Source organism: Tympanuchus pallidicinctus, unplaced genomic scaffold (assembly GCF_026119805.1).
Source record: "Tympanuchus pallidicinctus isolate F22 unplaced genomic scaffold, pur_lepc_1.0 scaffold8, whole genome shotgun sequence".
Taxonomy (NCBI): domain Eukaryota; kingdom Metazoa; phylum Chordata; class Aves; order Galliformes; family Phasianidae; genus Tympanuchus; species Tympanuchus pallidicinctus.
In genome coordinates, this window is record NW_026294802.1 from 47,872,698 (window position 1) to 47,895,730 (window position 23,033).

At 47.3% G+C, this 23,033-nt stretch overlaps 1 protein-coding gene across 16 annotated transcripts in view; it reads left to right on the forward strand.

Moving 5' to 3' along the window:
* Nucleotides 1-23,033, forward strand: part of EHMT1 (euchromatic histone lysine methyltransferase 1) — a 96,865-nt gene that overhangs the window by 68,412 nt on the left and 5,420 nt on the right. For 14 of the 16 annotated variants that reach the window (XM_052667617.1, XM_052667625.1, XM_052667624.1 and 11 more), the window contains 15 exons: nt 1,260-1,403; nt 2,903-3,129; nt 4,073-4,237; nt 4,746-4,828; nt 6,112-6,218; nt 8,053-8,175; nt 10,302-10,403; nt 10,989-11,093; nt 13,423-13,577; nt 14,281-14,448; nt 14,823-14,967; nt 15,646-15,723; nt 16,845-16,960; nt 18,779-18,865; nt 22,455-22,533. In XM_052667617.1, the coding sequence (XP_052523577.1) occupies nt 1,260-1,403; nt 2,903-3,129; nt 4,073-4,237; nt 4,746-4,828; nt 6,112-6,218; nt 8,053-8,175; nt 10,302-10,403; nt 10,989-11,093; nt 13,423-13,577; nt 14,281-14,448; nt 14,823-14,967; nt 15,646-15,723; nt 16,845-16,960; nt 18,779-18,865; nt 22,455-22,533 (1,884 nt within the window). The remainder of the gene's footprint in view (nt 1-1,259; nt 1,404-2,902; nt 3,130-4,072; nt 4,238-4,745; nt 4,829-6,111; nt 6,219-8,052; nt 8,176-10,301; nt 10,404-10,988; nt 11,094-13,422; nt 13,578-14,280; nt 14,449-14,822; nt 14,968-15,645; nt 15,724-16,844; nt 16,961-18,778; nt 18,866-22,454; nt 22,534-23,033) is intronic. The other 2 variants (XM_052667628.1, XM_052667630.1) reach the window with 1 other exon arrangement.

Below are 23,033 nucleotides of genomic sequence, written 5' to 3' on the forward strand. Positions count from 1 at the left end.
GACTGGTCCTTTCCTGCAGCCCCTCGGATCTGTGTGCTAGCAGTGATCACTCTAGGCAAGGTGTCACAATCACAGGTAGGATTTGCAGCTGGAATTCGGGTAAGCTGGGTCAGAGATGCTAAGAGAGAAGAGCTCAGGTTAAAAACTGTTCTTTTTTTTCTTTCCTGTAGGTGTGTTGGTTGTAGGAGAAATGGAGTTTAAAATAAATCAGAGAGGGAGTTTAGTTTTGCTGAGAAAAAGCAGTGAATCAAACCTCAGCTAGAGCAGGAGGGGCAGCCTGCTAGTGATGAACAGACACTGTGTTCCTTACGGACTGCTCTGATCATGGAGGCAGAGTGCAGTGCACCACGCTCAGATTCTGGTAGGGCTGTTTCCTCCTATGAACTTCTCATGTTTATGTTTCTGTGCTGGAAATGTCCTTTGCCAAGCGTTTGGGGAAAGCAAGGTTTTCATCTGGAGGGAGTTATGAGAACCCAAACGATGTTGCACCGCGCTAGCAGGTGGCAACCAGGATGTGGAGGAGGCTCATAGGTGTATGCACAAGGGTGGCAGAAGGAAGCCCCAGTCCTTCTGGCGCAGCTGCTGGGAGCAGACACTGCTGGGAAAAGCCCTGCTCACGGAGCCTGCTGTCACTAACACAACAAGGTGGTGTGAGAGAAGACAGCTCTTAAGCCCAAAATTACACACTGGTGAAATGTTTCAGAAAGCATGCTGAAAATCTGACTGGAGTTGAGCTCTCGTAAACGACTGGCTATTCATCCCTGTGGTCTGGGCGGGGGCCAGTGCTGGAAGCAGTACAGACGATAACATAGCTGGCAACGAAGAGCAATTATTTTTCCCTTTATCTTCCTGTGACTTGTACTTTTGAACAGTAACAAGATTTAGTGCGTACGGTCTTGTTCTCTTGGTCACTGACACCCGCTCTTCCTGGCAAAAGCAGAGAGTGTTTTGTGAGTCAGGCCCCTGGGACTGCCCCCTCTGTGGCTGCTTGGCTGTTGCGTATTTCCAGTTATGATTTTTCTTGCAAGGAACAAATGACTCCGGTCCACATGCATGTTAGTTAGCAAATGATGCATTTCTTCCTGTGAGAGCAGCTTTCACAGCTTCCTGCTGCACTGCTAATGCTATCTGGCACACATCTGAATTACTGTGAAAAAGCCAGGGCTCATCAAGGCAGTGTGCAAAATCTTCCTCCGCACAAGCACAGAGAGTGTTTTGGTCTCCAGTAATTTCATTTCCTTTAATTTCTCCTGTTCCAGCTGGGCCGATGCACAAACAGTGTGGTTAAGTATGAACTGATGCGCCCGTCTAACAAAGTCCAGCTTTTGGTGCTGTGTGAGGACCATAGAGGGAGGATGGTGAAACACCAGTGTTGCCCTGGCTGTGGATACTTTTGCACTGCAGTAAGTCCGTGCTCTCAATCTAGGGAAGGGGGTACTTGTCGCAGTAGCTGGAAGAGGTGAAGGTGGAGATTTACCCAAAGGGGTTTACTGACTTCCTGGCATAAGCTCCACCTCGTTCCACAGCACGTCAGATGGTGTTTTCAACAGTAATGTGTGTGAGGGTAGCTGCAATGCTCACCTGTAACTTCCTGGAGACCTCAAGGGGTGTTACCAAAGGGGTGGAAGTCATACCTTTGGAATTTTTTTGGAACTTGTTTGTTTTTTTCTTCCTCTGTACAGTCAATCACATCACAAATGGTGTTAGCCTGCTTCTTGAAAGAGCCTGCATACAGGAGAGGGCTTCTGTCCCCCCCCCCGCCACTCACAGGGGTTTAGGTGGGGAACCTGAGTGATGGCACTGGAACAAGGCAGTGTTTGAGATCTCCTGCTCCTTCTTCCACCTCTGCCACTGAGGTTTTAATAGCGTTGGCCCAGTGCTTTGAGCCATTGGTGTCCTTGTTTCCTTGCTGGTGAAACACTTGTTGAGGGCCTCCCGGGGTGATAGGGTGGGTTGATTGTCTGATGTTAGGGTTCTTTAAGATGACTCAATGAAAGATGCTAGTGAAGTCTCAACATTATTGTAATAAATGGAACCGTCCTGAGTTTTCATGCTGAGTCAAAGATCATTTAAAAGATAAAATCCTCAAAACGCTCGAAGGCATTTTGCTATGCTGAAATAGTTAATTAGATTTCTTGGGAGGACTGTGAATCCAGGAGAAGAGTGGGCTTTAACTAACTTTTCCTTAATGCTGTTACGTCTCTGAGTGACTTCATAGTTCATAAAGGTAAAACTGGCAGTGTTTGTCTGTGTTATCAGTCACTAATAACACAGAGCACGGTGGGGCTTCAGGTAGCACTGATATCACAGAACAAACAGTGTGTTTGTTCTGGGGTGCAGTTCAGCTTGGAAGACTTTGCTGGAAAGAGAAGATAATTTGTAGAAAGGTGGCTCACATCTGTCAGCAGATGGGGTTAAACAGCATACAGGGCTGGTCCAAAGAGAGAAGTTGCATGCTTTGGGTTACATTGGGATTGACAGCTGATGTAATTGTATTATTTGTTCCTCGAATGGTTTGCGTGCAGATGTGTTTGGTAGTTCTAGTGCTGACTGGTTTGAAGTTTTCTTTTCCAGTATTGGGAGCGTCCTTACAGTACACTGGCACTTCTAGAAACGTAAGCAAGAACCTCAAGTGTTAGAGCTGGAAAATGGGACTTTGTGGTTCTGTTTCCCACGTGCAATTAAAAAAAACTTGCTTTGCAGTTCCTAACCAAGTGAGTTTTTTCCCGTTACCTTGGTTTTGTTCTCTTCTAAAGAAGTGGCAGTGCTTGCTTACTGTACTGGAAGCGCGAGGGACAGGAGTGGTCATGAATGAAGTATTTAAGAGCTCTGCGGATGAAGCATGTGGAAGGGGTAAGGCACGTAGTGACCAAGGTATGAATGTCTCCTCTGATTTTTTTAGGGCACTTTCATGGAGTGTCAGCCTGAGAGCAGCATCTCCCACCGTTTCCACAAGAACTGTGCCTCCCAGGTCAACGACACGAGCTACTGCCCACACTGCGGGGAAGATGCCTCCAAGGCAAAGGAGGTGACAATAGCAAAAGCAGACACGACTTCCACGGTGTCGCTGACCTACGAGCAGCAGAAACCAGCAGCAGTGGAAGGAAGGGCTGACACCACGACGGGAAGGTGAGCATAGGAGCACGTGGCAGCCTCAACCCTTGTGCCAGGCCGTGCTTTGCATCTGAATGCTTGTGCTCCTGCTTGCAGAGCAAGGTGTTTTCTGGTGCTGCTCTGACAAGCCAAGCTCAGCTGCAGGTGTTTGCAGGCCTATTCTGTGCTACAGTGCCAGAGAGGAGCCCAGCAAACACAGGACGAGCTGGGGGTTAATACAACTCCATCCTCTTATTGTTAGAAATGAAACTGAGGCAGGGGAGGTTTAGGTTGGATATTAGGAGGAAGTTTTTCACACAGAGTGGTGAGGCACTGGAACAGATTGCCCAAGGAGGCTGTGGATGCCCCATCCCTGCAGGCATTCAAGGCCAGGCTGGATGTGGCTCTGGGCAGCCTAGGCTGCTGGTTGGCGACCCTGCACACAGCAGGGGGTTGATCATTGTGGTCCTTTTCAACCCAGGCCATTCTATGAAATTCTATGAAATAGTAGTGGAATGAGTTGACATCCCCATGTGTGGTGAATGAGAGGGAAATTCATGTGGAATACCTAGCCTGAGCTGCTTAGCTGCCCACAGCAGTGGGTACAGATGCAGAGAATCAAAACTTAGAGGAAAACATAAATGAAGACATCCCTGTGATGAACAGTACTTCACTTTCCTGTGTGATCTGATCTTGTTCTCAAGGCTTTTATGACTTGCAGTGAGCAGGGCAGTGCCCTCAGCCCCATGATCTTCTGTTGCCTGTTGCAAAGAGTACATCAAAATGTAGTCATAGGACAATGCAACTCCTTTTCAGGGCAAGTTCTTACCAAAAAGCCTGTGAAATATCTTGCTTTGTGTTTCAATTTTGCTTATGCTGTCGGTCAATTTAAAATCAGTTTCCTTTCCTTCTTTAGCCTAAGATACACACAGCGTTGTATATTTGTAATGGTTGTGCTTTGGCTCTCTCTCATTTTCAGTGTCACTGGAACGCGGTTGTCTGAGGAAGACAAGCCAGAAAGTTCGGCTGCAGAGGGATTTGACTTAGCTGGATCTTCAGTTTTTCCAAAGCCTACTACCAGCCTGACGCAGGGACCAGTTAAAGAAACTCTGGAAAGTGCCCTGATTGCTCTGGACTCTGAAAAGTAAGGAAAAGGCCTCTGGGTCTCTCCAGTTCCCAGCAGAGCTGCTTAACCTAAGGAAAACTGAGATTTAGCTTCTGTGGATTTTGACTCCACTCAGTTCTTGTGTTCTCTTATTCACTTCAGTCCCTTGTCAACTTCAGTGGATTACTGATTCCAGAAAGCAGTTAAAGCTCTAAATGTCATCACTATTTGTCTGGAGGACTTTGCTTTTCACCAGGCCTCTAACTTCAGCTGTAACTACTAGGAATTCCTATTTGTAGCAGTAAGATCCAGAAATTTTTATTAGCAGCTCTGAGTAGGTATGGCTGCTGTTAGAACAAGGCTGACTGTGACCAAAGCTGGAGGTTTGAATGTCTCCTAAAGAGTTGATGTTCTTTGGTTTTGCTGGCATTCTGGAGCTGTACCAGAGGAACAAACTTTCTCTTGCCTACGGTGTGGGTTGGGGTAAAAGATACTGGGGAGTGTTGTTCAGTGTGTGTTAATTCTGCCTCTTTCCCCATTGCTGCAGACCCAAGAAGTTACGGTTCCATCCAAAGCAGTTGTACTTCTCTGCGAGGCAAGGAGAGCTGCAAAAAGTCCTGCTTATGTTGGGTAGGTGGCTCTTTCCCAGGACACGGGATGTCTGGCTGTACTCCCAGCTCCTGCCAGGCAGCTGCCAGAGCCCAGTTCCCAGCATGGCAGCACGTCATATTCCCCACTGCCCCTTGTGAGTGGTGTTGGGAGGAGAAAGCCACTTTTGCAAGTAATGTGTCATCAGAAATGGCTTAATCTTTCTGTGAAATGTGGACTTGCTCCCAGCTTGCTTCTGCATTTGGACGCAGTTTTATCCAGAGAAGCTCTCTCTACCCCAAATGACCTATGTTTGATTTTTCCAATCCAGTAGAACTTTGTTTCCCCTTGCAGTGGGATGGTTGGTTATTTGCATCCAGTGGAGAGGTAGAAAGATGGGAGTGTGATTAAATTAAGACCAGTCAGCAAGAAAGCGGAAAAGAGGAGAACTTCAGTACACAGGGCTTTGTTCTGGGGGTACGTAACTGTCACCAGGTGATTTTCAGCTGGTCGGGGCTGTTTTTACCTACAAATATTCCCAAGCGATATCTCCTTGTGAAGGACACAGTGTTTTACTTGGGATCATTTCCTTTCCACTCCAGTATTTCAAAGTACATTTTTGGATGCTTTCTGTTCTTCTGCATTTATCACTCTTTTTTTTTTTTTTCTCCTAGCAAGTATTAGCTTCATTGTTCCTGTCTTCAATAGCACCAAAATGTTATTCATTGATATTTAGCTACGGCCCCATCATATGCAACATGTTATCATGCCCAGACATCTTTGTCTGGCTGTCATCATCATCTGTCAGTCTTTGCACAGCTGTGAGAATTTCTGGCCAGATCCCGAGCTCGTGTTGGAGCTCCATCCTCTTTGCAGCCCTTTTCCTTACAGCAGTGCAAAAAAGGTCACTAATACTAAGTGCAGTTAATCATGGTCCTGAGACAATAAAGCTGGGTAGTGCTGACTTTCTGTTGTTTCCAACAGCAGCACTTTATTTTTTTCCTTCTTACCCTTGCACGGTGTTGATGGTATTGCAGTGAGAGAAGGGGAATGAAGGAAGTGGCTTTTGTAGAAATGGTAATTGCTACAAAAATTAGAAGTATTATATTCTGTGGTGTTTCTGAAGCTCCTTGCTTGAGGGCTGCTGCATACCAGATGTCCTTGGGACTACTCTGAGAGCTTTCTGGCTTGCATGTATAGTAAGAAGGGCTGAGGATGGGCTAGGGGAAAGTCTTCTAAAAGCTTTGGTCGAGAGCTCCTTGTCTTGTTACCCTTTTCTCTGATCTCTGAATTGTGGTTGAAGGCATCTCTGCTGTGTTTTTCAGTGGATGGAATTGACCCTAATTTTAAAATGGAGCATCAGAGTAAGAGAACCCCTCTCCATGCTGCTGCTGAGTCTGGCCATGTGGACATCTGCCATATGCTGATTCAGGTCTGTCTCTACTTCAGTGTTTTTCTGTGTGAGCAATTTTCTGTTTTTTGGTCTTGTGCCCCACAAAACTAAAGCACAGTTGAAAAACCAGCATTGAAAAACCTCCTCGTTCACACTGTTTGCTGCAGGAGGGAGTGGTGCAGAGTGATGTGAAAACTTTGGTGATGTGACTGAAGATGTCTTTCCAGGCTGTTCTCCATACCAGCTTCACTGTCCGTGCAATGAGCACGTGGAGCTTTGATGCAGGGCACTGTAGTGCATGTGGGATGCTCTGTGCCTGAGCACACCCTGCAGTGTAGTGCACTGCCAGATGTGGCAGCACAGGCTGACCTGCAGGTAGCTGCAAGCTGCTGCCAACTTGCTCTTTGTAATGCTGGTAGGTAGGCTGTAAAGCCTGCGGGCTGTCAGACCCTGTCTTGTCTTCTGTCAAAATCTGAGCAACTCCAGCAGAGTTGTCCTTTACACTTATGAAAAGATGGAAGATTCAAGTTTCACTTGTTATGTGAGATGTAGACATTTGGGCTCTGGTAAGTTTGAATGAGGGAAGATGGTGAAACACGTAGCAGTGCTGCTGTTGAATCTTCTCCAGAACACTGTGAAGAAAAAAGAAGGCCTTTGAAGGGCTGTGGTTTTTTTTGCATTGGCACCTTGGGCATCTGGTTGTGTCTTCCTTGCCCTTTGTGACTGGAAAACTGTAAAAGTCTTCTGAGAAAGTGGCAAAGCCACTCTTTGATAATGAGGCTGCTGAGATGTCTCAGCATTCAAAGTGCTGTTTGAAGGTGGAGCTTTGCTCACTTGAGTTAGCACAAGTACAGACGGAATGACTTGTATGAGTAAAAGGAGCAAAATTTGCAAGACACTACAAACAATTTGAGTTGATGATCAGAAGGGCTGGTTTGTTTCCAGAATCCTTTGTGTTCTTCCCTGTCCCCTGATGTCTGGCTATTGCAGCAGCAGCATGTTTGGCTGGGATTGTCTGCCGTGTGTTAGACTTGAAGTGTCTCTTCTCTGGTCTAAACTGCTCTGGCTTTACAAAAGTGATCGAAACAAATACATGCAGTGGGAGGCACACAGAAGCAATGGGGCCATCTTCTTGTGCCTGGTGAAACTGAGGCAGCATATTACTGTTGTAAGCAGGTCTTTGCTTTGTGCGTGGGTACATGCATGGTGTGCCAAGAGTTGTTCTATTTCTCAGATTTTCTTTTGGTTTTAAGTAGTGGGTGGATTATTGAGCTACATCAAAGAGCTGAAGAGGGCAAGATGCATGGGAACAATAGAGATATTGGTCCAGAGCACTCCCATGTTGAACTTCATGTGTTCTCAGAGAAATACTGGCATTGACTTCAATAGAATAGTTAGCTAGTCTGTAGCATTTCTGACACCTCTTCCTCTGTTGTGATCAGCAGGTTGTTCCTACTGCCTGTGACATTGGGAAGCGCTGCTTGTCTGTTCGCTGTGTCTGTAGAGATGATAGACCAGGGTAGACCAAGCTTCTGGGAAATGAAGGCAGATTTTTTTTTTTCAGCATTGTTACCAGCACTATCCATAGAGCATCAGTACCAAAAGCAGCAATGACAAGGGCTGTTTCACACCTGTTTGCTTCCTTGTGCTCTAGTTGCTGGTTACAGGACGCAAACAGTGTGCACTGCTTTCCAGAACAGGTGAAGTTTGTCTGTCTCCTGCCTCTGGTGGTTTTGTTTTTTTTCTCAACGTGGCTGAATTTCAGGAACGTCTTGCTGCTAAACTTGCTACTAAATCTCTACTCCCACATCCTTCCTTTGCTAACCAGTAAAGGTTACAATTGTCCTTGTGTTTGCCTTGGCCTCCTCAACAGGCTGGTGCGAATATAGACAGCTGCTCTGAAGACCAGCGGACCCCACTGATGGAAGCAGCTGAAAACAACCACCTGGAAACTGTGAAATACCTTATCAAGGCTGGAGCACTAGTAGATCCTAAGGTAGCACTTCATTCATCTGTTTGCCATTTCTTTTTTGAAGGTTTTAAGCTCAGGAAGTAGGGAAATGAAGGTTTGTTTGTCTTGGGTGCAGAGACTTGGACAGGCTGTCCTGGCTCTGAGCAGTGTGGGGAAGTGCAGCTGCTTACTACATCAATTCATGGCACCAAATATAGGGGGTGTTTGATTTGATATGGGGCCTCCAAGAAGCATTGGTGTCATTGCGTTGCGTTTGGAGTTTGATTTCAGAGTTTCCTTCTCTGCAGACTCTTGGTAATGAGATTTTTGGGGCGCCATTTTAAAATGGGTTGGTAATTAGATACTTGCAAAGCCAGCAGAAGTGACATGAAGCTTTGATCTCCAAAGGTCTAATGTGCTGTTTCTTGCAATCACGCCGCAGTGGCAGAATTGGACCCAGTCTTTAAACTCCCTACCCCTTAATTTAAACAAATACAATAAAATGCAGCTGTCTGTTTGCCTTTAGCATGCTTGGGTTGCTTTGCAGTCTTGGAAAATATACAGATCGTTTATTAGCCCCATAAATCAGACTCTATTTGGAGTACAAGAACCCTCCCCATGTGAACTTCTTATTGTTACAACCTGCTGCTTTTGGCTCACTCCTCTGCTATTGCTAGGAAGCACAGCAGGGCCAGGATGCACGTTTTGTGATGGAGCTGGCTAGGCTGGGAGGATTGCACAAGAGCTGCTGTCCACCCCAAGCCTTGGATGACTCCTTGGGAGGCTGGGAAGAGGGAAGGGGCAGGGCAGGCACATGCAAGGACAGCAGCCACTATGAACCTGCATCTTGCAGCAGTCCGGACGTCACTCACCTGATTTATTGATGTCGGAGAGAAGAGGTTTCCTGCTTCTGAAGGTAAAGGGAAGGAAAAACCCCTGAGCCAGCAAAAACAAATTAGAAGCCTGAGATCACGTCTGAAGTCTAGACTAGTTTATTATGTTAATTAGTTTCTTGCACCAAATTAGTCATCTTCTGAAAGTGGCAACATTGCAGTTTGCAATCAGCTCCAGCCATTTCGATATAAAATCAGACAGTTATCTGCTGGGGGTGTGCATTGAGTGCCCCCAGCCTGTGGGGGGGGGAGGGTGGGGATGAAGCCCTCAGGCTGAAGCCACCTGATTCTGTCCATAAGATGTGCAAGCCACTCAAAACTGCCCAAAAGTCTGTATGAAAATACGCCAGCTCACTGTAGGATGGAGAAGCTGCACTTAGCTTATATTAATCTGAGAGGGAGGTGTGACATTATTCAGTTTTCAGGCTCTCAAGGGAGAGTGGAAAACTCTTCTTTGCCCCTAGGAAACCGCCTTAGTACGATCCCTGATGTGAGGCTTCCCATCCCTGTGCTGTGTTCTCTTTTCAAGGGAGTGTCCTCCATCAGAAAGCTCTGTAATAGGAAGGAAACATCTCTTGCTTTTCAGCCTTTCATTTCCTCCTCCTTTCCTGGTCTCCAGCCCTTGCTGTAATCTGAACTTTTGGAATAGAAGCATCTGATAAAAATCAGACTCCAGCCAGGAGTTTTGGTGTTGGTGTGGGAGTGTCTCCATCATGACTCACGGCCCCAGCCTGCCCATCGACCAGACTCTGCTCCCATAGCATTTTTTCTTTCAGCCATTGCTGTTGTTCTGTTTCCCCAGTCTGGGTACATGACTGAGGGCACCCTGGGGTCTTGGTCCCTGCTGCCAGCTGCTGGGTTAAGCCTTGTGCTAATAAACACAGCAAAAAGCTGTATAAACAGAGTATTTTACATTGAAGTGCAGTGCTGTGTAAGAGATCCATGCTTCCTCTGGGCTCTTCAACGCAGACACTGCCTTCAGGGGAAGGGGAGCACCCAGGGGCTGGGGCTGTTACCTTCCCTGTGCTTATAAAGGTGTCTCTTCTCATAGCCTTTGCTCTCACCCTTCTGGTCTGCACTGGCTGCATGTCTGAGCATTCTGGAAAGCTGCCTCTGCTCTGTGCCAGTACTGATTGCTGCTGCTTTTGGAGTTCTCTGATTTGTCTGATGTTCTTCTGATGACTTCTCTGATGTTCCTCAGCATCATTGGTGGTCTGCAGACATGGGGAATGTGGGCAAGGGACGTTCCCTGAGGACTTGTTCTGTGCTTGTGTCCAGGACGCGGAGGGCTCCACGTGTCTGCACTTGGCTGCCAAGAAGGGGCACTACGACGTTGTTCAGTATCTCCTGTCCATAGGAAAGATGGATGTCAACTGCCAGGTGAGGCCTATCTGCAAGGTGCAGAAGCTGCTATTCTCTATAGAGGACATCCCCTTCTGGCCTGCTGCAGAAACCTCCTTGCTGACCTCAGGGGAACTTCCCTTCCATGTGTCTCCATTTACAGTTTCCCCTTAGCCCTGAATTTCCAAAGGATGTCACTGTGCTCCTTCTGGCAGAAGGGTGAGATCATACACGTGCTGTGGGATAGGTCTACTCTAGCCCTGACCATCTCAGAGCTTAGGCGAGCTTTTGCAAGTGCTTTTACAGAAGCTGGGTGTTCTTTGTTGTTGACAGTCAGCTGGATTTGAACACCTTAGGGACCCATCTCCAGTCTGCTTAGCTGCAAATAAACTCAAATCTGCTGGGGCAGATTGGTTCGGATCTTGCTGGGCTCTGCAGGATCCCATGAGGGACTTTTCCCTGCAGCAGCATAGACTGAAACACTGCAGTGAGGCAGACGTGGGGAGGGAAGGGGTCTGTGGCTCCTAGCAAGACACATGCTGCCATGGCTTCCTAGGCTTGTGGGAGCCAGCAGGAGACCAATGTGCCTGTTCTACTTGTCTCACCTTTTCTTTCCTTCCCCAGGATGACGGAGGCTGGACGCCGATGATCTGGGCCACTGAGTACAAGCATATCGAGCTGGTGAAGCTACTGCTTGCAAAGGGGTCAGACATCAACATTCGAGACAATGTGAGGTTCTTCCTGGAATCTGTTTTAGAAATAATCCGCAATCTCTATTTAGAAACCAGAAGAGCCCAAGAACAGCAACTTTGGGCTCAGAACAGGGAGGCACAGTGATGCCTATAAAGAAGTGACAGTGAGTGTTGGCTGGGAAAATGTTCTTCCTTACTCTAGAAGAAGCTTTCCAGGCAAGCAAGCAGTCCTCCTCCTCCCACGTGGGCTCCCTGGGAGCTCGGTGGGCCCAGCGGCTCTGAGTGTCTTCCTGTGCCAGTTGAATTCACAGAGTTTTTCAAGTAAAAAGAGAAAATGAGAGGGAGGTGATGGGGGAGAAGAAGGGAAGCACATTCATTTCTGCTCAGGAGATTCAGTACCTCAGCAATGCTCCTTTTTTCTTAATAGAGTATTTCTGTCTTTTCCCCCTATGCTATTGAAACCCCAGAAGTATCTGCAAGGGAAGCTTGGGTATGAAGAGCTACTCCAGGCTTGGGTCTGTAAGAGATGAGAGGTAGTTGGTATCATCTCATCTCACGCCCTAGCATAGCTCATGACAATATATTTTCTTCTCCGGGGCTGCTAGTGCTTTTCTGAATCTGATGGATGTAAGCGCCGTTTCGTGTTTGTCTCCCTAAATGCCTTTTCTGGTGTCTGTTGGGTGCTGGCAGGGGTAGGTGCTGGCACATTTGTCTCATGGAGCTCAGAGTGGCCCCATGTGTGAGTTGCCTTCCCCAGTCTAAAAGCCCTTAGTAGGAGCAGCCTCTGTTCCTTGGTAACTTCAACAGTTCCCAGGCAGTTCTGGACCTGATGCTCTTCATAAAAGCCAAAGTCAGAGTGGGAGGAGGGGGCTTTGGGGTTGTTGCATGACTTCAGGACCCTAGCACAGACTGTGCTGACTCTTGTTTGAGCTGCCACAGAAGCCTTTGGCTGCCAGTTAAAAGTTCACATGTTAAATGATGAAAACCAAATTGTCTCAGTCAACAATTCACTTGGAAGAAAAATATCCCCTTAGCAGATGTATATATCACATATCTGTTACTGTACCTACAGCTCAGTGTCTCCTGATTGCAGCCATTAAGAAGTAATGTCATTTGTGCTAGGAAACATCATACTCCGTGAGAAACGCTTTTGATTGTAATTATGCTCCTGCTAGGCAGTAGCCAGTGCTAAACGAAGGAGCAAATCTAGGTGTCTGTAACGTGTCTGAGCAGCATGCAGCCTGCAATCAACAGCATTAATCTTTTATAGATCAGTACATGATGCTGGTGAGGTTTTTTCCTGGATTTTACCACTGTAGGAGGCAGAAGCCATGCACAAAGAGGTCTTCCCACTCCCTGGTGCGTGCCAGCAGCCTCCTCATGTGAGAGAAGATCTAAGTTAGGTTGCAACGACTTTAAGATGTGTTTTATTTTTATTTAAAAAAAAAAAAAATAATAATAGAAAAAGGTGATCATTACTGTCATTGCACTGGAACAGGCTGCCCAAGGAGGCTGTGGATGCCCCATCCCTGCAGGCATTCAAGGCCAGGCTGGATGTGGCTCTGGGCAGCCTGGGCTGCTGGTTGGCGACCTGCACACAGCAGGGGTTGGAACTGGATGAGCACTGTGCTCCTTTGCAACCCAGGCCATTTATGATTGCACTGTTGTATCGGGCATCTTTAGGGCCTGTCGGGGGGAAGGACTCTAAAGTGCTGCCAGTTGCTCTGTAACAGAAAACAGAGTATCATCGCTTAAAATATCTCCATCAAATAGATGAGTGTTCAGCTATTTCTAGTGCAGCTAGTGAGAGATGGGTACATACAGTATTTAAGAGATGCCCAAAGTCAGACTGATTGCTTTCCATGTAGCTCATGGTTCTCTTTCTAGCACTTTCACATACCCTACAGCCTGTGTTCTGTTCTTGCTTGGCAGAGACTTTTTCTCTTCGATTTTGTACCTTGGGAGACATGCAAGTTTTGCTGTGTGTCTGGGCTGGGGAAGTTCAGCTTCTAGCCTTTTCCATTGTGCTTATTCATGTCTGCCACCTCTCTCGTGGATTGATCCGGATTGTTTTTGTGGCTCACAGATAGACAATTAGTCTGTGTGCAAAAGAAAGGCAATGGAGCATTTTGATGCAGCCTCCCCAATTCCGTGTGCGGAGGTGGCTGGAGTGAGAACTCCCTGCTCAGCTCTGTTGAGGTTTCCCTGCCCGCCCTGGGACTCCCAACCAGCATGAGCAGTGTAGGGGAGGAGAAGGAAGCTACGTGTTCAGTGCCTCAGGTGTAGAGCTGAGGATGATGGAGTTCCCAAAGCAGTAGGGTTTTAATGCACTAAACAAACCTCTGCTCTGTTTTTTTCCCCTCCAGGAGGAAAATATTTGTTTGCACTGGGCTGCTTTTTCTGGCTGTGTTGACATTGCAGAGATTCTGCTGGCTGCTAAGTGTGATTTACATGCGGTGAATATTCATGGAGATTCCCCCCTGCACATTGCAGCCAGAGAGAACCGCTACGAGTGTGTTGTGTGAGTACAGCTCCAGCCCTGCTGCTGCTCTCCCTTCCCCTGCTTGCTCCTTTCTGGCTGGGTCCTTGCTGGAAGCTTGGGACAGCTTTTGAAATGCCTTTGGCATTTAAGCACAGACCAAAATTGGGATGCAGGGCTTGCTTCTCTGTTGCCCTTGCTCCTAGGCACAGTGGGTGTGAAACACTGCCTGCTGCCAGAGCTGGTGTAAAAAGGATCACAAAACGAGGGGTAGTCCTGGAGCTTTTTGTGGTTTAATAGGGTAACAAGACTTTTCTTTTGTTTAGTCACTGCTAGGAATAAAGTCAGCATGTGTCCTCACCAAAAGCTGGTGAGTACAAACAAGGGCCAAGTCCAATACAAATTTCTGGTTGGACTTAACCATTTCCAGCCTACCTTTCCCACCCCTTATCTTTCCCTCCCAGAAAGAGTTTCCAGCTTGCCTGAAGTTAGGCTGGTCACCAGCAAGGCATTTGTTGGACCTGGAGCAGGGCAGGATTTGCCCAGAGCTCCAGTCTGTGGCTTCAGGCAGCACCTTCCTGTAGAAGGATTCACTGAGCCATGCCTATAAAGAAAACTCAGGTGATTATTCACTGCTGCAGATGCTACGTTGTCCCTTAAGGGCTGGCTGGAGAATGCGATTCAACTCATTTTCCCCTTGTGCACTTTCTCTTAGGGATGCTTATCCTTTCTTACTGTTTTGCAGTCTGTTTCTTTCCCGTGGCTCAGATGTCACTTTAAAGAACAAGGAGGGTGAGACTCCGCTCCAGTGCTCCAGCCTTAACTCTCAGGTCTGGGTGGCTCTACAGATGAACAAAACACTCAGAGAATCATCGACTGAGAAGCCTGTCCAGATTGAGAAGGTAGTGAGCAGGTGAGAATCCGACTGGCTTTGCTCGTGGGTCCTGAAATACAGCCCTGGCCAGGGCAAGGCAGGGAGCCTGCTTTGAGAAAGGACTGAAAGTGTGTGCTGTGCTGTGCTTTCTAAACTGGTGTGAAGGTCAGTTGGAGCTTAGCAGGACTGAAAAAACGCTGATTCAGTCCATGACTTGTAAATTCATCCTCCAAATGGAAATACTCACAAACACAAAGAATAATCTGTAAGGCAGAGTGGAAAAATATGAACTCTGTTCTAGTCTGAATTGCTTGGTGATCAAAGACACTGATTCTACCCCAGGATGGTGTTTGAATGGCCCCTTGTTTGGGGAAGCTGTTCTGCTGTGACACTTCTCTTTCTGCCTCTGACAGAGACATTGCCCGGGGCTATGAGAGGATCCCGATTCCCTGTGTCAATTCAGTGGACAGTGAGCCTTGTCCTAGCAACTACAAGTATGTCTCACAGAACTGTGTCACCTCCCCAATGGACATTGATAGAAACATCACCCATTTACAGGTGAGGGATTGTGGTTTTGTCCTGTTCTGCTGCGAGCATTTAGAGATGTTGCACTGCACCTCAGACCAAGTTTTGCATTCAGAATGGGAATGTCTCGTCCTCGTATTGAGTTCAAGCCAAGGTTGTGCTCTGAAATTCCAGAAGAAGGGATTCTTCTGTTTTTCCTTTCCCAGACTTCACCTCACCTCTGCATTCAGCTGTTACTGCAGCCTGGTGCTGCCTGGTGCAGCTCCCATTTGTTTATCCTTTTCCTCTGTTCTGGCTGTGAGAGTTAAAGAGTTGTTTGGAGACCTTCCTCATGCTGTCTTCCAAGTGACTTCAGAGCTTTCCTTGTCCTCAGGTGTGGAGCTCATAGGGCACAGAGGAAGGTTAGTAATGTGGGGAGAGGATGAAGGTGACTCATGACGGGATCCTGTTCTGCAGGCTGGACTCCTTTGCCATCCATTATGCGTAGAATTGAAGAACTGAGTAAACATGACACTGAACTGATGAGTCTGGTTATCTTTCTGGCTAATGAGCTGCAGCAGTGGCCTCTTTTGGGAAAGTTTGGAAGGCACTCCAGCAGCGGGCAGGAGAAAGTGAAGACTTGGTGGTTTTGCTCGCTGGCCCACTTAGAGAAGTTGCTCTTTCACTTGTGCTGGAGTGGCTTGGAGCTGATCCCTTCTGCTTCTCTTTCAGTATTGTGTATGTATAGACGACTGCTCCTCCAGTAACTGCATGTGTGGCCAACTCAGTATGCGCTGCTGGTATGATAAGGTGAGGATGCACAGCTTCATGTTTGGTTGGCAAACAGAATATTGCAAAATTCAGGATTTCTAATAGGACCTAAAGGCAAATTCCTTGCACAGCTCCTCTGCTTTTTGTTTTAAAATGCCTGGAGTTGCAGTCTCAGCTTTGAGGTGTATGTGATAATAACAAAATGTATACTCAGGGAAGCTTTTCCAGTGTTATTTGTTTGTGTTGCTGTCATGCCAGCTGAGCCATTAATTATACCCATGTGATAGAGAGCATTTAATAACCCATGCGTGAAATCAGCTTCCATTTCAGAAAGACATAGAAAATGCTGTAATATATAAACAGAGGGAGGGTAGAAGAGAGATTTTTGCCTACCTGTACTTATCAGGATCCTTCTGGATGAATGCAAAGTAAATATGTTTTAACTACATCACTGCCAGAAGCCCAGTTTGTTTTGGGTAAGTGTGCTTCAGTCCGCCTGGGAGGTTTTGAGGTTAATATTTGGACAGGTTCTGCTAAGATCAGAAGTTCTCTTAATCTCTGTAAGTTTCTCCCAGGGGGAGCATTGGCATCTTTCTTTGCTTTGTAGGCATTTTATTTACACATTAATAGGTGATTATATCTTTAAAGCCATAAAAGCCATATTTGTTTAGTGTGATGAACTGCCTCTATCACTTCCTTAATCCTATATGGTTGGTAGATAATTGAATTGTAGCTTTTTTGGGAGAGTTATTTGGGAAGATAATGTGGTTTACAGAACTTGGACGTGCTGGCCTTGTAACGTGGAAGTTTAGGCTTTATTCCAGAGATAGACAAAGCATATGCTTCTCCCCTCCAGCTCTATGAAAAGATGATAATGATGATGCACACCATTTTTTGCACAGCACTGTGAGATACTTTTGATGATGGTGCATAGGGTGATGCCAGGCAGCAAAAACCTGAATGGTTTCTTGCTGTTTGTCAGCTGTTTGTGACAGTGGCTTGCGTGCTGCTGCTAGGGCAGAAGGAAGCCTTGCAGAAGTTGAGTTCTGAGGTTGTTTTGGGGCTTGCCTCTGCAATAGGGGTCTTCTCACCCGTTTTGCATTTGGGAAAGTTTACAAGAAGAGAAAACTAACTCTGTCTTGAATGCATCTCCTCTTCAGGACGGCCGACTCCTGCCTGAGTTCAACATGGCTGAGCCCCCGCTCATCTTTGAGTGCAATCATGCCTGCTCGTGCTGGCGGACCTGTAGGAACCGGGTGGTGCAGAATGGGCTCAGGTGAGAAGCCACACACAGCCTGCTGTGGGACAGAGCACAGAGCCTCGGCTCTGCCTGCAGACACACAAAGTGCAGAACTTGCAGAGGTGGAGCAGAGCTGGGCAGGTGCCACCACACAGCAGTGAGAGGCAGAGGAGTTTCCTCTGTGTGCTGCAGGTGGGGATGAACAGCAGTAGGCAATGAGCTCAGCTGGGATCTGTGCCATGCTGCTGACCCCAGCACATGGGAGAATTGTGCTGGTCTTTCTCAGCTGGACCACAGAGTGTACAAAGGGTGTTGGGTTTGCACCCAAGGGCAGCTTTGGGTGTAACTTGTCAGGTAGAGAGCTGTGAGAGACATAAGAGCAACAAAAAATGCAGAGCCTCAGTTTAGAAGCTGTCGTAAGATAGCAGTTGATTTTAGAAATACAGGCTGGCAGGCAAAGAATTGGTTGCTTGAAGTTTCCCACTTATTGGCCCGACTCTCTCTGAGTTGGATACCTGTTGGCTTCAGAGGTGTTGCTGATCAGGCTCTGTTCATTTTGGTGCCAGACAGTAATGAAAATGTTTTGTATTGCACCTTTGCTTCAGACAAGTTTGCCAATGCACTGAATGCATCAGGACAAATTTCTAAGGAACCCTCCTGGAAAAAAAAGACTTTTGCAAATCTTTCATGGTACTGACAACACATTTTTTTTTGGTGGGCTTTACATTTCCAAGGACGTTTTGCAACTTCAAAAATAAGAAAGGGCTGAATGTGTTTCCACGGAACTTCAGCCCTGTAGTTTTTCTTATCCAAACTGCACAGCTTCGGTGTCTGTACGAGTGTTTATTCAGGAGCCATGCAGTTAGATCTGATGCTTCTGTTTTTTTGTCAGCTCAAGTGTTCTCTTGGTGTCTTGTTTAGCTCTGGTTCAGGCTCCTGGAGCTGTGAACAAATAGGAGTAAACCATCAGCCCTGGAGAGGAAGCATGGTTTGAGCTGATGGTGCAAAGAGGGAATGGGTGGGGGGAAGAGGAGAGAAATACTGGAAAAACCAAGAGGGTGAAGTTAAGGTGAGCATCAGATTTCTCTTTATTCCGATAACAGCATTGCTGAGAGGGGGGGTTGCTTCCCATGGGGAAAGAGAGAACATTCCCTAGTGGAGATGGTTCATCCTGCACTTAACTCAAGTTCTGGCTGAGCAGGAGACAGAATGACTTACGGGATTGGTTCTCTGCCTATAAACTCCATCAGTAAAATTCCACGGAGCAGCTATTACACCAAGAAGGTTCAGGTTGCAGCGTTTCTTCCTTACGTTTCCTCCAGGGATTTGGATACGATGGAGCTGCTAAATGCACTGGCCTCAGCAGAGGGCAAAGGGATCAGAGCACTTAGCTCAAGGTGTTCTTAATTCAGTGTAAGCTCCCTGCCTCCCCCTGCAGCACCGCTCCCTTTGGAGCCTGAAGTCCCTTTCCACCTTCCCCTGAGAGCTGGGCACGTGTGTGAAAGAGAAAGAAATGTTGGAGGTGGGATTTTGGTATCCTGTGTGTGAATCATCAGCTGTGCATCAGCATGGAGCATCTGCTGCCATGCCCTCTTCCCCAGTCCTTAACGTGTGCAAGGCACCAAGCATGCACCTCACCAGCTGCAGCTGGGCAGGGAGAAGCAGTGCCATCCCGGTGCGTGGAGCACACGTATAGTGGCACCAGACTGAGAACAGAGGGTTTGAACACTGAAATATTCTCTTTGAGTTTGTGCTGGTTGGAGGTTGCAGGGTTGTTTGGTTTTTTTTGCTCTTTCCCCTGCTGCCTTTCTGCTCAGTGCTGCTATTGATGTGGCTTCATTTCCTCTTTTCCAGGACTCGATTGCAGCTCTATCGGACGCAAAAGATGGGCTGGGGTGTGCGAACGATGCAAGACATTCCACTGGGAACCTTTGTGTGCGAGTAAGTTATTCCTTCAGCTTTCATTAGCTCACACAAATGCAGCACTTCCCAAGGGCTGGCATGCTCAGCACGTGATTTCTTGCAAATCAAATTGGCACAGAGCAGAGCTGCTCACCTCACTGCGAGGCTTCCTGATCCCATTTCCTGCTCTGCTCGTCCTTTCCTCGTGGCTTGGAGCTTTCTCCACCCCTCTCCACCTCGCTGCAGTCTGTGGTCAGCTTGTGGTTCTGGGCTCTGCTGCCCCTGTGACGCATGAGCAGTGAGGAATGAGACAGATCTGGGTAGTGCTGCAAATGCATCATGTGTTCACCGTGTACAAGACCTTTAAGGCTGAGGGAATTTGGAACAACTGTTTCATGTAGGGTTGTTTTCTGCTTCAAGACTGGCTTTTCCCAAGAGGTTCCCTGGTGTCACAGCTCTGCCTTTAGTCTGATTCATCAAAACAGTAAAGCATTTGGCATTAAGCACAAATTTAGGCCCTGGTTCAATAAAGTACTTAGGAACGAAAATATTAAGATTTATATCAGGTTGAAAAAACTGCTGCTGAACCACGTGGTTTTAAGGCTTTAAAGTGGTTGATGTTGTTCAGTAAGCAGTTTGGAAAGTGTTTTCTTCATTGTGGTACTAATGAGCTAAGATGTTCTAAATAAGACAGGACTATTGCCCTTCATGAAAATACGTGCTGGGGTTTTATGGAGCGGATTATTGATGTTGTATGGAGTCAGGCAGCAGGAGACTGGTGTAGCATATTGCAGTATTTAAACAAAGAAAGGAAAATACAAATGTTTCATCCAGGCAGAGTCACGGGGGAGTGTCTCACGTGTGTCCTCAGGTGGGACTTCCTGATGGGTCCTGAAGGTCGCTGTGTCCTGGTTAAGTGCCCAGAGACGATCCTGAGCCTGTAGGCAAACTGCTCCTAAAGAAAACAGCACCAGCTTTACCACGTCCTGCTGGAATGTAAACACTAGAGAGGGATAAGTGGTGATAAACTGGCAGCTCAGGGAGACTGGCAGCTCTGTGCAGTGGGTGACCAGCACAGATGGGTGTGTTGGAGAGTCAGAGCTGATGAGGTTCAGATGCCACAGCTGCCCTTAACTCTTCCTCCACGCTTGCCAGGAGCTGCTGAGGTAGTTTCAGAGGTGGGCACCATCTTCATTATCTAAATGAGCTGCATACTAAGCAGCTGAATTCATTTTTGTCTTGCCCATGCAGGCTCCTCCTTGTCCCCATCCCTCTCACTCACACACACACATATTATTCGCTCAGCTCACCAACCCCAGCCTTTCTTTTCTTCAAGCCAGCTGTGCTATTTCTCTGTAATACTGCATGTGTGCAGCCTTTGTTCCTGCTTTTCCTCACCTCTGGCAAAGAAATCCTGGTGCTGTGGGGCTTGAGGCTGCTTACCCACAGCAGTTCCCAGGATCAGCACTTGGAGAAGAGTGTTTTGCATTGACCACACAGGGCAGTGCCCTGACCAGGCAGTCCCTTTGTGCTGGGGTTATTCCTCTGCTTTGAAAGGGTGATAATTGTGTTGGTCTAAGGATGATACTGTGGGTATGGGCTTTGAATGAGTTGGAGGCAGAAACCAGAGGTTTTGTGACACTTTGGTCTGTTCCTTTTGGTATGAGCACATTATGTGGCTTCCAGATATTTAATTCCTGTACAAAACAGCTCCAGCAAGATACCATCTGAACCAAGGCAGATATTTCAGCCACCCCTTCAGCCAGAGACATCTTGGGCATCCCACCCCATCCCCCACACCCCATGGAAACAGACACAGCCTGTGCTGGGGGTGTATCACTGCTCCTGGTTTTTGCATGGAGTATGTTCTGATCTCACAGTGATGAGTAGCAACGTGAAGTTACTGCCTCCAGTGTGCTCAGCATCTTGCTGGGAAGGACATTGCCTTAACTTCCATGAAGGATGCTCCGACTCTTCCTGGAGTAGGAAGTTGTGCTCCTTGTGCATCTTTCTGTAACTTTGGACCTGGTAAATTATGGAAAAGTTTGTGTTGGTAACAGTACTGAAAAAGAAAGGAGTTGCAGGAATGGTCTTTAAAGGAACATGGAAACAACAGTTTTTAATTAGACTGTGGGATTTTTTGTTCCACTAAATGGTAACCCTGAAGTGGCACTTGCTGAGCAGTGCCTCTCTGTGCAGCATTATTCAGCTGTTTCCAAGCTGCTGCTGGCTACTGTGCCACGCTACAGCAATTTCTCTGCCTCTGGCCACAATCTTCTTATTGCTTTAGGTCACCAGCGAGCGTGTGGTTTCCAGTAATGCTGCAGCCTTGTGGGAGCTCTTAATAACTAACAAGATGCAGTGGGGGCAAACAGCAGCATCGCACACGGCCACAGCAGCCTCCTGGCCTGGCAGAACAGCTCTGCCAGATTGCTTAGATTTGGGAACTGCAGCCAAACGATCCCTGGTCACAGAGTGCGTGGGTCTGCTCCAGGTTAATGTTTCGTGGCTCTCCTTCCTGAGCCCTGAAGTTAAATGCAGCCTCGGGCCAAAAGGGGATGTGGATACGGTTGGTTAATGCTTCTAAAATGCTTCCGAAAGCTGGAGGGGAATTGCTGGTGTGGTGGCTGCAGATCGTGGGAGCATCTGTTGGTGCTATGAAGGATATTTGTTTTGTGAGTCCTTTGCTTATAATTCATTAGTGCTGTGTCAAAGGCTGCGGAGAGCTGGGTACCAGAATCTACCGTGCTACAGCTTCTTTCTTCTATTCCTCCCTCTGGCTCAGTTCATCTCCTCTTGTGTGTCTTTGTTTTGATTGCAGGCTGCTCAGTTCAGGAAGTGTTGTAGGTTGACAGCCTAGAACCGTGTAAGCTGGAGACAGGAGGCAGATGTGGGAATGCAGGTGCAGCAGAGACTCCTGTAACTTGAGTCATCAAACCCAACATCTGGAGCGTCAGAAGTGGTGCCTGTGTTTGGTCCTGCTCAGCAAACCAGACCACAGAGCACACATTCAGTGGGAGGGCCTGATTGCAATCTGCCCTGCACCTGTTTTGACACCAGTGTAATTGTTACTCAGACCACAGCTCTGATATGGTCTGGTTTGAGGAGGATGAGGAAGAAGCCTACGTCCTTCCAGGCATTCTGACAGGTTTGTCTAGACCTGGGACTTTTACAACAGGACTTTTTCAGGTGTACAGCATACGTAATCAGTTCAAATGTTGGAAGAATGGGAAACAAACATTTTACATTGGAATGTAAACAGCACAGACATGACAGTACTGTACAGGAGGTGAGTCCAACGGTGGACATAAGGAGAGTTGGATTAATGTATTGATCTTGGCCAACAAAGAGGATTGCGAAAGGAAAGAGTGAATTCTGTTGGAAATAAAACTCCATTTTTAATATTAAAAGTGTTGCCCTGAAAAGACTGAGCTTGGAGCCAGATTTTAGCTGCTCTGAGTTGGCAAAGCTGTGTTTGCCCGGGCGGATCTGAAATGACCTGCACTGCTGAGGCTATGATTGTGATGGTGGCTGCATCCCTTCCTTCCCCTCTTACTGGAAGGGGGTGTTAAACCCAAGCTGGTGGTTGCACAAGCATCTTATTTCTGCCTTTCCTGTTTGCCTGCAGGTATGTTGGTGAGCTGATATCTGACTCCGAGGCAGACGTCCGTGAAGAGGACTCCTACCTCTTCGACCTTGACAACAAGGTACTGACTGTATCCAGGGAGGTGAACCCAAGGTCTTGTTTCTCCAAAGGAGCACGGAGAGTATTTCTCTATCTTGATGTACAGCGTGCTCATAAAGCTTGGAAGCAGAGCTGCTTTCTCACTGGGTTTTGTTAGGAATGTAAGGTTGTGGAGATGAGACTTTAGGGCTTGTTAGAATGGTAACAGAGCCCAGCTGGGCCACAGCGTTACGAGCTGCCCACAGCAGGCTCAGGGCAAGGAGCTTCCCTATTAAAAATGCTCAAACATCCTGAGTTCAGGTGTTCAGCTGTTGATATTCAGGTGTGTATACAGCAGTGTGCAGGCTTGTGCTGGTGTTGATTGGCAGCTCTGTAAGCTCTTCATAAAAAGATGTTGATGCATGAGCTGCAAAGCTGAAAGAGATGCTGCTCCCTTACAAAGGGATCCAGCAGACACCCTAGCAGGGACTTGAGGCTTCTGCTGCTGTTGGTTGTCCTCTGCTGCTCTGCAGAGGGCTGTCT